General features: G+C 42.6%; 2 protein-coding genes across 2 annotated transcripts; one reads left to right on the forward strand and one right to left on the reverse strand.

Annotated features, from left to right (window-relative positions):
* Positions 1–3: 3 nt before the first annotated feature.
* On the forward strand, positions 4–3,780 carry Fbxl4 (F box and leucine-rich-repeat gene 4). The gene is made up of 12 exons (XM_018015877.2): positions 4–287; positions 363–966; positions 1,359–1,452; positions 1,523–1,727; positions 1,794–2,130; positions 2,195–2,445; positions 2,521–2,630; positions 2,697–2,861; positions 2,924–3,089; positions 3,153–3,344; positions 3,420–3,489; positions 3,547–3,780. The coding sequence occupies exons 2-12, from the start codon at positions 631–633 to the stop codon at positions 3,619–3,621; spliced, it is 2,001 nt and encodes a 666-aa protein (XP_017871366.1). The 5' UTR covers positions 4–287; positions 363–630; the 3' UTR covers positions 3,622–3,780.
* Positions 3,781–3,971: 191 nt separating this feature from the next.
* On the reverse strand, positions 3,972–10,834 carry LOC108619340 (nose resistant to fluoxetine protein 6). The gene is made up of 7 exons (XM_018015876.2): positions 10,730–10,834; positions 9,295–9,835; positions 6,355–6,757; positions 6,210–6,283; positions 5,613–6,142; positions 4,445–5,101; positions 3,972–4,390 (listed from the first exon to the last, which is right to left on the reverse strand). The coding sequence occupies exons 2-7, from the start codon at positions 9,605–9,607 to the stop codon at positions 4,118–4,120; spliced, it is 2,250 nt and encodes a 749-aa protein (XP_017871365.1). The 5' UTR covers positions 9,608–9,835; positions 10,730–10,834; the 3' UTR covers positions 3,972–4,117.
* Positions 10,835–13,166: the final 2,332 nt, after the last annotated feature.

Consider the following 13,166-nt stretch of genomic DNA (forward strand, 5'->3'; position numbering starts at 1 on the left):
TTGCAACTCTGCTACTGTTTTTGTTGTATATATACGATCCAAACTTTGTTTCGGGATTGTTGTCAAAATTCAATAGTAAATTAACAGATTAAACGCGTAAAGTGAATTTCTAATATTGATCAGAAATCTTACCAAATTTAATGCACGCTGAAAATATTCATCAACTAATTGGCGCCACGGCAACACGAACCCCACCTCGTCCAGCAGATACCAAAGAGAAATCCGCGTTAGCCTTTAATTGAATTAGCGCCATTCAGTAGTGCGCCTTTTAATTTTCCCGTACAGAGGTCAGCACTAACTTTAGCCCTGAAAACGTGATCAACTTGACCACTCTTTTATGTATATTCATTTCCACTCAACAGGACTTGTAGAAGAACGACTTACGGCGCAATAGCGGTCAAGGCAACATCTACTTGTCTCCAGCTACTCCAGCACTCGAGTACTGAAGACAAAATACGGTGTGTGAACCACTTGCATTGTCTGCTGAGGAAGCCCCAAGTTGTCTCTTAGCGCCAGTGCGCGCTATGCGAAAGATTCGTCTGGATACACTGAAGCGGTTCCATTGTGACTTAGACGATTCAACGATACGGTGAGAGATTAAAGCACAGCACCACGCGATTGAAGAACATCATGTCCCTGCTGGCCCTCGGCGGCGGTGGTGGCGGAAGCGGCGGCACCGAAGACGGCAGCTCCAGCGACACCGAGCCCGATGCACTCATTGATTTCACGGCAATGCTAATGGAGCGGAAACATGAGTGCAATGGCGGTTGGTTTAGCTGCGGAAGCAAGCTGCAGTCCCAGGCCCACGAGGACCACGGCTACTACCTTGGACAGTATGTGCTGGGAGTACTCGATTTTAGCTCGCAATATGGTATTGATTATAGCATATCCTACACGGCTGCCAATGTGATTGGCAGGCCAACAAAATTTCCTGCCTACGGCGACTACCCAGAGACCTTTACAATGGTGAGCTAGATTGTTGATTGAAGCATGTTAATTCTTTCTGTTTCGAAGGGTCTTGGTACAACAATTAGAACTTAAAGGCAGATTTCAAATATTAGTTAAAATGTCGTGATCGTATGCTTAGATATACTTGAAAGAATTGAGGAAGGAGATCTTCAAAAGAAAAATTATGTTTAATTACGATATGACATATCCTATGGTATAATATATCTTATGTATCACATCATAGGATAAAACACACCTTTCTGTCCGTATTCAGAAAATTCGTTCGTATAATGAATATCTTTAAATAGATTGGCTTCCATTTAGTTGAATATTGATCGAGAAATCTACATATATCGACTTTATTTTCCTTTGATTTATTGTATTTTGCTTTGCTTTACTTCCGTGTGCAGCGTACCTACGGTGATTGGTGGCAGCAAGCGCCATCGGCCACCCAAGAGATTCAGGCCCAGAATTTGCCAGCTCTGCCCACACATGACTTTATTGGTAAGTATAGCACTTGCAGTTAGGCTGAGGTAACGAGTGTGACCGACTGGTTTAACGGCTTGCCGTGCAGTTGTTTATTTCGAAAAGTTTGTGGTGCCAACGGAAGTCGCCATCTTCGAGACATTCAATCCGGGCGGCGTCGTGCGAATCTGGGCCTACAGCATCACCAAGCGTTGGACCTGTCTGTGGGAGGCCACAGGCAACGATTTGAATCGTGTACCACGCGATTCGCGCCGTTTTGCACCGCCTCTAAAAAAAACTAATATAATTACAAAGTAAGATTGCGTCAGCCACAGCTGTTTGTTTGCTCTGCTAACAATCATTTGCTTCTTTCTATGCAGAACGTTGCGCATTGACTTTAATCACAGTCGACTAAATTACTACACCGAGATAGATGCCATTATGCTGTGCGGTAGAACGGTACCAATGCGTTGCATGCACCAGCTGCTTGCGCCCGCGGGCAAGCGGCTCGCTAACACTGGAGAGGAGAGCGGAAATGGGCCCATCATTTGCAAGTTGCGCACGCTGAAGTTCCAGCCCAGCTGCCAGGGGAATGATGCTGTGAAGCTTCACGAGTTTATTAACAACGATCTGAGCAAGTTCTTGACGGACAGCCGTGTGGAGTCTGAGCAGCAAAAGAATACCAGCACGACACGAATCTGTCTAACGGATCTGCCGGTTGGCCAACCAACTTGTTTTACCAGCTCCGCACTTCATCTCATGTGTAAAGTCTTTCTCGTAGTGTGAAATCCTGTTGAAAATACTCAGCTATCTGGACCTAAAGTCGCTCTTTCGCATGGGTCAAGTGTCGCACCTGTTCTACGATATTTCCACCCATCCGCTGCTCTACTGTGACCTCAGCCTAAAGGCCTACTGGCAGCTGGCTGACTCCGAGCTGCTGTGTACGCTGGCGCGACGTGCGACGATGCTGCGGAAACTGGATTTGTCATGGTGCGGCGGGTTTGGAGAAATTTCACCCACAGAGTTCAAAAAGTGATTAAGCTTCAGCAAATTAATGATATGCCAATGATTACCTGTATAGCACTTTCCCTTTCGATACCTCCACAGATTTCTAACCCAACGTGGTGACAATATCACCCATTTGCGCCTTAACTCCTGCAAGTTTCTCAATGCCAGCTGCATCGAGACAGTTGGTATAGTCTGTGATAACCTGATAGGCAAGTCAGCTGCAATTGCTCTTCTACTTGTATACTAAAGATGCGTTTGGCTTCTCTTATTTACAGAATTGAGCCTACGAAACTGCTCGACGAACCCGCCGCTACTCAATTTTTCCTGCTTAGCCAATCTGAAGAATCTGGAGCGGCTCGATCTCTTTCAAACTGCCTTTGAGTCGGAGCTATTACTAAGCATGCTAGAAAGCAATCGCAAATTAAAACATTTGAATCTTGGTGGGCTTTCATCGCATTGTCATGAAAACTGTAGTTGTACTCAATCCTGTTCCTTTCGATAGCCTTCTGTGGTGTTTCGGTAAACATGGATAATGTCGCAACCCATCTGGGCACATACAACACCCAACTCGTGTCACTGGACATGTGGAAAGCACACTTTTTGTCCGCGCGAGGACTGCAATCGTTGGCTCGCTGCCAACAGCTAGAGGAATTGGATCTGGGCTGGTGGTAAGTAGTCACAAAGTCTCATTGATGCTGTCGGTATGCGTAATGGAATTCCGTCTGATGCAGCATGCGAGAAGCCACTTTGGGCGATAGCCTATACCAGCTGCTCTATAACTGCCCCAAACTGAAGAAGCTCTTTCTGTCGGCAATGCGAGGCATCACAGAGCGTGATCTCATGCATATCGCAACACTGGGCAAGAATCTAGAGCAGTTGGATTTGATGGGCATACTTAATATAACCCACGAGCGCGTTTATGAGTAAGTCTCGCAGATTCTGCTGCTGCACAATGTATTGTTGTTGTCTCTGCCTAATGTGTATAATTTGGCTTTCAGCATTCTGGTGCATTGTTCAAAGCTAAAACTGCTGGATTTGTGCTTTTGTGACAACTTAATGGATAGTGATGTAGGTCAGCATTTGATACTTAATTGATCTCTTCTAATCATTTTGGCTCTATTGCAGTTGGATGTAATTGCGGATTGGTCACGACTCTTTAATGTGGATATTAAAAGTAGCCGCATCTACAACTCTAGATAGTTTTAATTAAATGGCATACCGCGTGCTATATAGACTAAGCGACAGTGTAGCTAATTTTTATTATCTATGTGTAAAGCGTTTGCGCCAGCCTGTTTATATATATAACAGATAACGATTGTTGTTGTTTGGGCGTAGTAATAAATTTGATAAACACATAAACGACCTTCCAGCTGATTGTCAATACAATCCAACTGGGCTTATTTCAAGCTGTTTTCCGTCTGATCTAGATACATATACAACATGCTCATTACAAAAGAACAGGTCCTGGGAGTTATCGGCAAGGAACACAGCTGCTTCGGTCATCATCAGATCTGCATGGCACAGGGAAGAAGCAACGCATGCAGCACATGTACTACATTAAATTTGATTTTTATTCAAGCTGCCAGTTAGCCCGGCCAACGCCGGGTAATGTGTGCCTCTTATATTATTATAAATAACAATATATACAAAAAAATATATTTTCATTCTTAACAAAAACTGAGTTAGCGAGTTTAAATTAGGCCTTTGATGGATCCTCAGCTCTGCTGGCTATGGGCTCAACTTCTGGCACTTGCTCAGCCCCATTCGTGGCTGGAGCTATGTCGGCGGATTGTTCGATGATGGGGGCCGTCTTTTCGCTTTCGACGGCGGCTGGCTTCTTGGGCGCCGGCTTGGCGTCGCTGCGTCCGAATATAGCCTTCTCAATGCCCAGAATGGGGGCCTCAAAGGCGAGCGTCGCAAAGATGGAGAGGGTGAGTGTGATGCCGAAGTCGTGCCACCAGCGCAAAATCTGCAAGCATACAGACATTAGACATCAAGAGACTGAAGTGCAATGTGAGCTTACCGCATCGTAGTCGGAGAAGTGGGTGTCCGTTTGCAGTCGGGCGGCGTTCACGAGCTGCACGATTCTGTGTATGACGTACATGCAGTAGCACAGCCGACTGAAGCCCGTGAAGAAGCTCCACGAGAGGAAGTCATTGATGAGGCCGCCATGACCATTGTAGCAGGCCCACACAATCCAGCCGATGGCCAAGGCCCAAGAGCTGCGGCTGAGCGGCTCGAACAGGGCGCCCTCAATGAGTGGAGAGTCGGGCGTGTCGGGCAGGATTCGCCAGAAGGGACCCCACATATCCGCCAGCATCGTGCCAAAGGCCAGCACCCAGCCAGTGATCACCCAGTGCCTGGCCAGCGGGATCTGTCGTCCCCGATTGCGCGTGAACAGGAAGTAGCCGAAGATGACGCCGATCAGCCATGTCGGAATGCGCGTATGCGTCGGATAGTAGGTCAAGCGCTGGCGTAGATCCACATGATCGTCCTGCACGCGGAACAGAGTGAAGTCGTTGTGCAGGAATGTGGCCACCGTACAGCCCAGACAGAGTATACCGAATATTCCAATGGGTATCAGCGCCTTCTTGCCCCACTTATACAGCGGTATAAGGAACAGCGGCGAGAGGAAGTACAACTGGGTGTCCACAGCCAGGTACCAAGACTGCGAGACGCACTGTAGTCAAAAAATTAAAAGTGTGACCTCTAAATACAAGTTCGAACAATCAAGGTTGCTCTAGTCGAGACTGCTCAACTCGGAGGAGGTAATCTAACCCTACGACGAGAATAGATTATACATACATATATAGACTCTCATGATCAAACTTCTGAATTGTGATAACTACGAAATCTTTGCAATTATTATATACCTACAAATTGGGTTTGAAAGCCTCTTATGGTATACAAATCACGCCTAAAAAAACATAATGAAATTATCAATTTTTACGATAGTAAGGAAATGGGAGCAGCTATCAAGAAAAGAAATGGACTCGTACTGCATATGGCATAGACGAGTATACGTGCACAATTTCTAGTCTCTAGCTTTGGAGGTGGACGAGATATTTGCGATTATACCGCAGGACAGACAGACATGGATAGATAGATTCGGCTTGCCTATAAATAGACTCTTCCACGCCTCCTCCTTCCTATTACATACATGGGTATAAAAAGGAAATGCTTTCACTTACTATGCTGTACGGGAAGGCGTAGTTCTGCACGTAGAGCAGTGTGGCCCACCAGGTATCCGCACAGCGCTGATCCTGGGTGCCCAGCTTGAACCACATGGGTCCGGCGCCGGAGTAGCGATATAGCGACATGATATAGAGGACGACCACAGCGACGACCGGCGTCAGGCGGATGTAGCGATGGAAGTACATCATTGGAATATTCAGCTTGCCCTTGGTGCGGTCCATCTCCCGGAAGGCGCCCCAGCACATCAGCAGGCCAGACATGAAGAAGAACGTGTCCACGCAGAGCGAGCCGTTCTGCACGAGCATCGAGTAGGGTGTCTGCAGCCACGTGTAGTACTTGTTGCGGTTGATGTGCGGCAGGTCGTAGAACGTCATGTAGCCGTGGCCGAACACCACCCACATCATGCTGAAGCAGCGCAGTCCGTTCAGGCAGTGGATCACATTCGGATTGTTCACCTTCTTGACCGTGAAAATCTTTGGCGCATTGTGCAGCACCGAGAAAGCCAGGAAGAGCGGTCTCTTGGGCGCTGCAAAAATGAAAGGAATTCATTTCTCTTAGACTCTACAGCATTTTGGAAAGGATGCTAGACCTACCGCCCTTACGGGTCTGCACAAAGTCGTAAACGCTGCTGGCTAGCAGGAAGAATATGATCAGCGAGAAGAAAACGCTGCGCAAACAGAAATAAGAATTACTTGTAACATTTGAAATCTTGATCCTTCATCGATTGGCCTCACTCACATGGCAAATATGTCCACTCCGCGGAACTCGACGGGCGCATTGTATTTACACCACTTCTGCTGGATCATCGGAAAGCTAAGGTCGATGACATCGTTGCCATAGAGGTGTGCAATCGCGTACTTCAGCAGGGCGTCGGTTTTCTCCGCGCTGCAGGTGCTCGGCACGCAGACGCCCAGCTCAAAGATCTCAGGATCTGTTTGCTTGTAGCTGATGCGAGAGAACTCCTCATGCCGGCGCTTCACCTTGCTGTAGAACTGGGTGATGTTCAGCCGTGCCAGGCAGTACTGGCCGTTGAGTTCACTGCCGTAGGTGGCTGTGGCTGCGACGCACTCCTCGTACTGGCCCATGCTGATCAGATGCCCCCAGAAGAAGCCCACGGGCAGGCGACCCCATGTGTCCGGAACTGCAAGTGGCGCAAAGGCAAATAATATAATCAGCTAATATTATTTTTCAGTATATTCATTTATTAATTAGGATCATGAAGTATCAAAGATTTATTAAGCCCTGCGATCTCATGGATCAAAGTCGACATCGCAGAAGAAACTGAACAAGATTGCTAAAGCACAAGTATCTAGTATTTGAAATACTCCTTTTACAAATTTAGCATGAGGGAGTGGATATAGGGTTGGGGGTGAATTATATAAAAAATCTAAACTTATAAAACACATATGAATTTAAATTTGGAGAATATGCCTTTAAAGGTGTAGCGAATATAATTTTATGGCCGATTTTCGATAAGGGAGCAGTTACCGATTTTTATACCCTGAACCCATTGAAAATGGGAAATCAGGGTATAATGGTTTTGTGAAAAAGTATGTAACGGGCAGAAGGAGGCGTGGCAGACCCCACAAAGTATATATATTCTTGATCAGCGCGACGAGCTGAGTCGATATAGCCCTGTCCGTCTGTCCGTCCGTCCGTCCGTCCGTCCGTCCGTCCGTCCGTATGAGTGCGTCGATCTCAGAAGTTATAAGAGCTAGAGAGCTGAAATTTGGCATGCATACTCGTGAGTACCATACGCAGTACGAGTTTGCTTTATTTTTTCGATAAATCGTCCGATAACTTTTTTATCGAGAATAATCGAAAAATTGATTTTGTTTTTTTAGCCTAATTTGAACATTTTTAGAGGTGGAGTCTTCAAATTTGCGTTGTATATAAAGGTAATCGATACAAAGATTTTGTAATTTACAGATTTTGGATACCACGCCCCCTTCTCCCCCAATTTGTAAAAAACGCATTTCAAGTACTAGAGACTTGGGCTTTGGAATGTACACATATTCACCATATGATTACGCTCTAAAAGTTTCATTAAGATCGTATGTCTACAAAAGAAGTTATTCAATAAATAAATTCTCATAATATTGCCCACACTGCAGCGCAGCCCAAGCGCAGTCGCTGCTTACTGCGCAGTTAGCAGAGCGCAGGCTTATGCGTGCGTGTGGATGCATGTGTATGTATGTGTGCATAAAAGAAGTGCAGAATGATTAGAATATCAGCTTGGAGGGTTCAGGGTATCTCCTAGTCGAGCAGTCTCGACTGGAGCTTTCTTACTTGTTTGATATGCGATATGTACGTGATATACACAAACCTACTAAAAAATCAGTCCTCTAGCTCTCATATCTTCTGAGATCAATGCGTTCATACATACAAATCAACGGACAGTGCTAAATCGGGATCTGCCACGCCTCTTTCTGCCTGGTACATACATTTAACAAACCCGTTATACCCTGATTTCCCATTTTTTATGGGTTCAAGGTATAAAAAATGAAATTCACGTTAAACACACCCCCGGACCAATATAAATGGAAAGGTATTTAATCTATTGCGGGCAAAAGATAACACTTTCCCACCTTCTTGCTAGATCTACATCAATAATTAATAGCACTTCTGATAGGCTTCTGTATGTGGCGCATTGGTGAAAGGGCATGCTATTTTTGGATCAGGCTATTCTTGAAGTGTTGGGAAAAACACCCTGACGTTACTCGAGAAGCGCTTATCAGAGGCGATTGGCTGTGTACAGGGTGTCCACGAGGCAAGTGGCACTTAAATAACGCTTTGATATCTATCGACCATTGATCATTAATTGACGAATACTACTCGCTTAATCATGATTTATGATTGTTTGTCGCTTTGTAGAGGCAGCAGAAATCTTGCATCATGATCGAATTACCGCAATCTAATCGTCTATCAGAATGTACACGAGTGCATATGGCCAATCAATTTAGATTCTCAATTTGATTTACGATACGATCATAAACAGTTTGCACTGACTTATGAATGGAGAACCAGAGAAATATATTTCAAAATATGCCCCACTTGCGAAAGGCCGAACAGGAAGGTAGGTGAATAATGGATATGTATGGACCATACAATTTGTATACTTATATGGGGAATAAAGTTTGAATATTTCGTTTACATCCTCTTGACAATATAATGCCCCAGTTTCAACTGTCCTAGTTTCACACATTTATTAGAAAACTACGGATATTCAATTAAAATAATTATATATTTACGAAAATCATGTTAAATGTATTTATCCTCATATCACGTATAGCCATATATATATATATATATATATACATATATATCAATAGACTACATACATATGAAGATGTATGTACATATATATCTACAAACTTCTTGAATAATTCGCAAGTCACTCTTAGTTCAATTTGATTCAAGTTTTAAAAACTTTAAACATTTCGAGTCGTAATATTTCACGAAGATCGCGAGTTGATAGACACGTTCGAAGATCGTAGATATTTTCTATTTGAATGTATAGGAAATCTATATACGAATATAAATCTCACAGCTCATTTGATCACTCAACTAAAATTTCAATCAATATAAAAAAATAAAAAAACAACAAAAAACAAGATCTGTCCTTCGATTGCATCCACTCTCTGGCTGTAGATCAGAGTAAATTTGCGTATTGCTTACATTCGAGTGCCCACTCCTCCATGTTGTGGATGGCGTCCCGTATGCGCGCCACATCCCTGTCGCACAGGGCGTCGTCGTAGGTGCTGCGCGGCTCGCTACTCCGGGCGAGCTGAATGCCCGTGCTATTGGCTACGGCCGCCTGTTGCGAGGCCAAGTCGAAGAACTGAAAGGCCAGGCTGCTCTCCATGGGCGTCGAGTGCCCGGTCAGCAAGTTTTTCTCATTATTCGAGTATGCGGTGCTCGCGTTGGCCGGCAGCAGCAGCTGCAGCAGCAACGCCGCCGTCAGCAGACCCAGCTTATAGGGCTGCTCCATAATTGCCTGCGGCTCCTTCTTTTCTTAATCCTGAGGCGCGTAAGACCGAGCTGCTCGCCAGCTAATCAATGATGCGTACGATTTTGAGCGTGCGGCTAACTAATTCTATTGGCAATCGATAGAATCGCTTTTATAGCCCAAAGTGTCCACTTCAGGTGAGGTGAACGTCGTCGTCATCGTCGTCGTCGGGGGTAGTAAGAGTTGGCGCGATGACCAAACGCTTTTGCCCTGAAATTTATAAATAAGTTTTCAAATATGCACACTGATACAGTTGCTGGCTAAAACGAAAACTGATAAGCAACTCTATAATCAATTGCTTATCTTTCCGGCAAGCTGAGCGCTCGCTTGGTAGCCAGAGCAGCGCGGATTTAGCTGGGATTTGTCGCTTGTGCTCGCCCTCGCACTCGCACGCTCCACAGGTGTAAATTATGTCAAAGCAGCCTTTAAAACTGTACAGATAACCCGTTTAGGATTTATAGCCGAACATAGTTTAATTACTGGAAAGCCCGAAAACAAAAACAAAAACAGACTAAGCCAAACAATTGAACTTTGATTGCCGTGCGAGGTGGGCAAGGTGTGAGTAAACCTCTCTTAGCTCCTGCTTCTAGTCCCAGTTACCCTTTGATCACAACATTATCAATATTGTTCGTGAGATGTGTGGGCGATTCCGTAATCTCCTCACATTGAGGGCCAAATACTATACACATGACATTTGTAAATCAAACACTTCACATATGAAATGTGGGCCTGGCCATAACTCTCGAATCCCACCTTGAGCTGAACGAGTATATCGAAGTTAAGAAACCAAATCAGTGTTGAAGTGAGCTCAGCTCGGACTACAAAGCATATTTTGTATGTATCTAAAGTAAAAATCGGAATTTTATCTAGAATATGGTTGGGCGATTAAAGTGCTATGCGTCTTAATTATAAAATGTCTGGGTGTATTGGTTTCCTCAAAAGTATATGGCAAACCCCATAAACCCCATAAAATATATGTTCTTAATCAACGATCTGAGTCTCAGTACTATCCTTATGCATCCGACTGTCTAGGGTTTCGTAAATTCTTAATATATATTTATTTCAGTACGTATATGATAAAAGTTTTTTTTTTCGATAGCTCACCTCATTTCATTATTTTCTATAAAATATATTAATATTCTATATATTTAAATAAAATAAATTCGTAATTATAAGAAATATTTAGATTTTATATATTTCGGATTGTACGTACCTATGTATATCCCCTTTCCAGCAATTGCTTTTTTAAATACTACAGAAACTATAGAAAATCGCAAAAGGCTAATATTCTATAATTATTATATTATATCTTGACCTAAACTACGCTTTCAATGCCATTTCACTAAATTGCAATATACTTGGATGTTTGTATAACGAAAATGGAGCAAGCGAATGAATTGGAATAATTGAAATTTCATACAATACTGCATTGTGTGTGGGAAGCTTTTCAAAATGGGACAAGCTAATGTAATTTTACGCGTCAGTCAGTGTACTGAAAGTACGGAAGGTACCCAGATTTCTGGGCAGGTTTTTGTATATAAACTCTCTTTAACACATATATATAATTTATTTTTGATATTGGATACCTATACCATTCGAGCTGAAGGTATACATAACGTATACATACATATCTATAAAGTGACTCAGATGAAGCAAGCAAAATCCAGAAAAATCCAGAAACGAGTAAATGAGCTAAGCAACTACGGACGGTGATTTCCATCAGAAATATAAATACTTTATAGTTTATAATCAAAATGAATTCGTATCTCTGATTAACTCAAAATTCCTTAGATATGTAACATAATAATCGCGAGCACACTTTGACTTTGTAGATCTTCTGAAATAACTAAGCTTTCTCCATCAAATGTATAATCAGATTTAACTAGTTCAACCATATGCATACTCTATTTGGGGCTGCACTCATTAGCTACTGTTGACCTTATCGCTAACAGGGTTTTACGATCCACAAACGCAAGCTTTTGTCGAAAAGAAATACACTTTATTGCTTCGCTGGCGTAATAAATTAATAAAACGAAAATAACAGATTAAATGTAGTGCGGCCATATGACATATGACATACAAATGAATCTATAACAGAGCTTTTTCAAAAAGATTATTGTAAGTACGAACGGCTTGAAAATGTCTATGTATATTCGATTTGGCAGATATGAATATATAAATTTATTTTTGAGCATCATAATAAATCTTATAAACAAACGCATAAAGTTGTCTACTCTAATTAAATTAAATTTATTACCGCTTATTGCTCTGATGTAACCGCAACAAACAGAAATACGGACCTATCTCAAACTTAGTGATCAGCCGGCATAGAAACAGCGAAAGTGATAGCCGACTTCCATGTGGACAGACTCAAAGATACCACGCAATTGAAAATGATTGCTAAAGCCAAAGAGTAAGAGCAATGGGAAAAGAAATGACGATCAATTGGAAAGGGGTTGAGCTATTAACGTATTCCTTCTTTTTTCTTGAATCAGTACTTTTCTTTTAAGAGAGAAGCATTCGACCCGTTCTCAATAATTAGAGGGTATGCTAACTTATCAATAATTCACTAAATGATTTCGCCGCAGACGAACAGTCATCTTCTATAATATATAATGACAAGAACTATGAAACAGTTTGATAGCCCAAATGGGTTTCTTTAAAAATAATCATCATTATATCAGCTGAGCTTTACAATCCGATTTCCTAGCTATATAATCATCAAAAGTAATACTAAAACATTTTAAATGAATCACAATCGGGGCTTATTCATTGAAATAGAAATTCAGGTTACACCTATACCTAGGCCTAGAAACACTTGATGAGAATCAATGTATGGCTATCTATGCATCCGTGAATGAATATAACTGGAACCCTTAAGAGCTATAGCTTTCACATATATTGTTATCCTAGTTCCTTTTTAGGTGTAAATCATTAATAAACACTACATTTTCGATCTTTTGCGAATTTGTATTATTTAGATGCTTGCAACGTTCAGGCCAATCCCTATTCGGCACTATAGTGTTTTGAATTATTTGTATTTACAAGGTTTCCTCATAGGGTCGGACTAAAGTTTGACATTCGATGCACAGTAAAATCAGGGCGGGGTATACGCTTCAGGCTGACGGCTTATGCCAACTTACTTGAGACTTAGGGGCACGTCCACAATCGATTGCCATAAATAGTTAATACATGGCGTGGGAACGACGAGAGCCTATTTCTGACCTATAGAGGGTTTCGTGTGCTCTAATCTTTAGCCCTAATCTTATCAATGCCGTTGCTTCCGCACGAGTCTAACAGTCGAACAAGAAGTGTAGGGACTATAATGGTTACTGGAATGCCAATCTAGCTGCCCGTCCATCCCCCACATGAAGTTGACAGCTTTAAATCAGATATCTCGTTAATATATTATATATACTTTTTCTTAACTATTGTTTAGTAATAACTTTTTAATGTGTGAGCTATCGACGATTTGAGTTGGCTCTGCTATGGAAAGTATTTGTTGGGAGTTCGACGAGTATTTCGATTATTTCGATTATAT

This window comes from Drosophila arizonae, chromosome X (genome assembly GCF_054131065.1).
Source record: "Drosophila arizonae isolate 15081-1271.41 chromosome X, UAZ_ARI_1.0, whole genome shotgun sequence".
NCBI lineage: Eukaryota > Metazoa > Arthropoda > Insecta > Diptera > Drosophilidae > Drosophila > Drosophila arizonae.

Coding starts and splice junctions, on each gene's coding strand:
- Fbxl4 (XM_018015877.2), top strand. CDS start 631: ATGTCCCTGCTGGCCCTCGGCGGCGGTGGTGGCGGAAGCGGCGGCACC. Junction 1,728..1,793: donor AAAACTAATATAATTACAAA/GTAAGATTGCGT, acceptor CTTTCTATGCAG/AACGTTGCGCATTGACTTTA. Junction 3,490..3,546: donor ACAACTTAATGGATAGTGAT/GTAGGTCAGCAT, acceptor GCTCTATTGCAG/TTGGATGTAATTGCGGATTG.
- LOC108619340 (XM_018015876.2), bottom strand. CDS start 9,607: ATGGAGCAGCCCTATAAGCTGGGTCTGCTGACGGCGGCGTTGCTGCTG. Junction 5,102..5,612: donor ACGCCTTCCCGTACAGCATA/GTAAGTGAAAGC, acceptor TTTTGACTACAG/TGCGTCTCGCAGTCTTGGTA. Junction 4,391..4,444: donor ACTTCTCCGACTACGATGCG/GTAAGCTCACAT, acceptor GTATGCTTGCAG/ATTTTGCGCTGGTGGCACGA.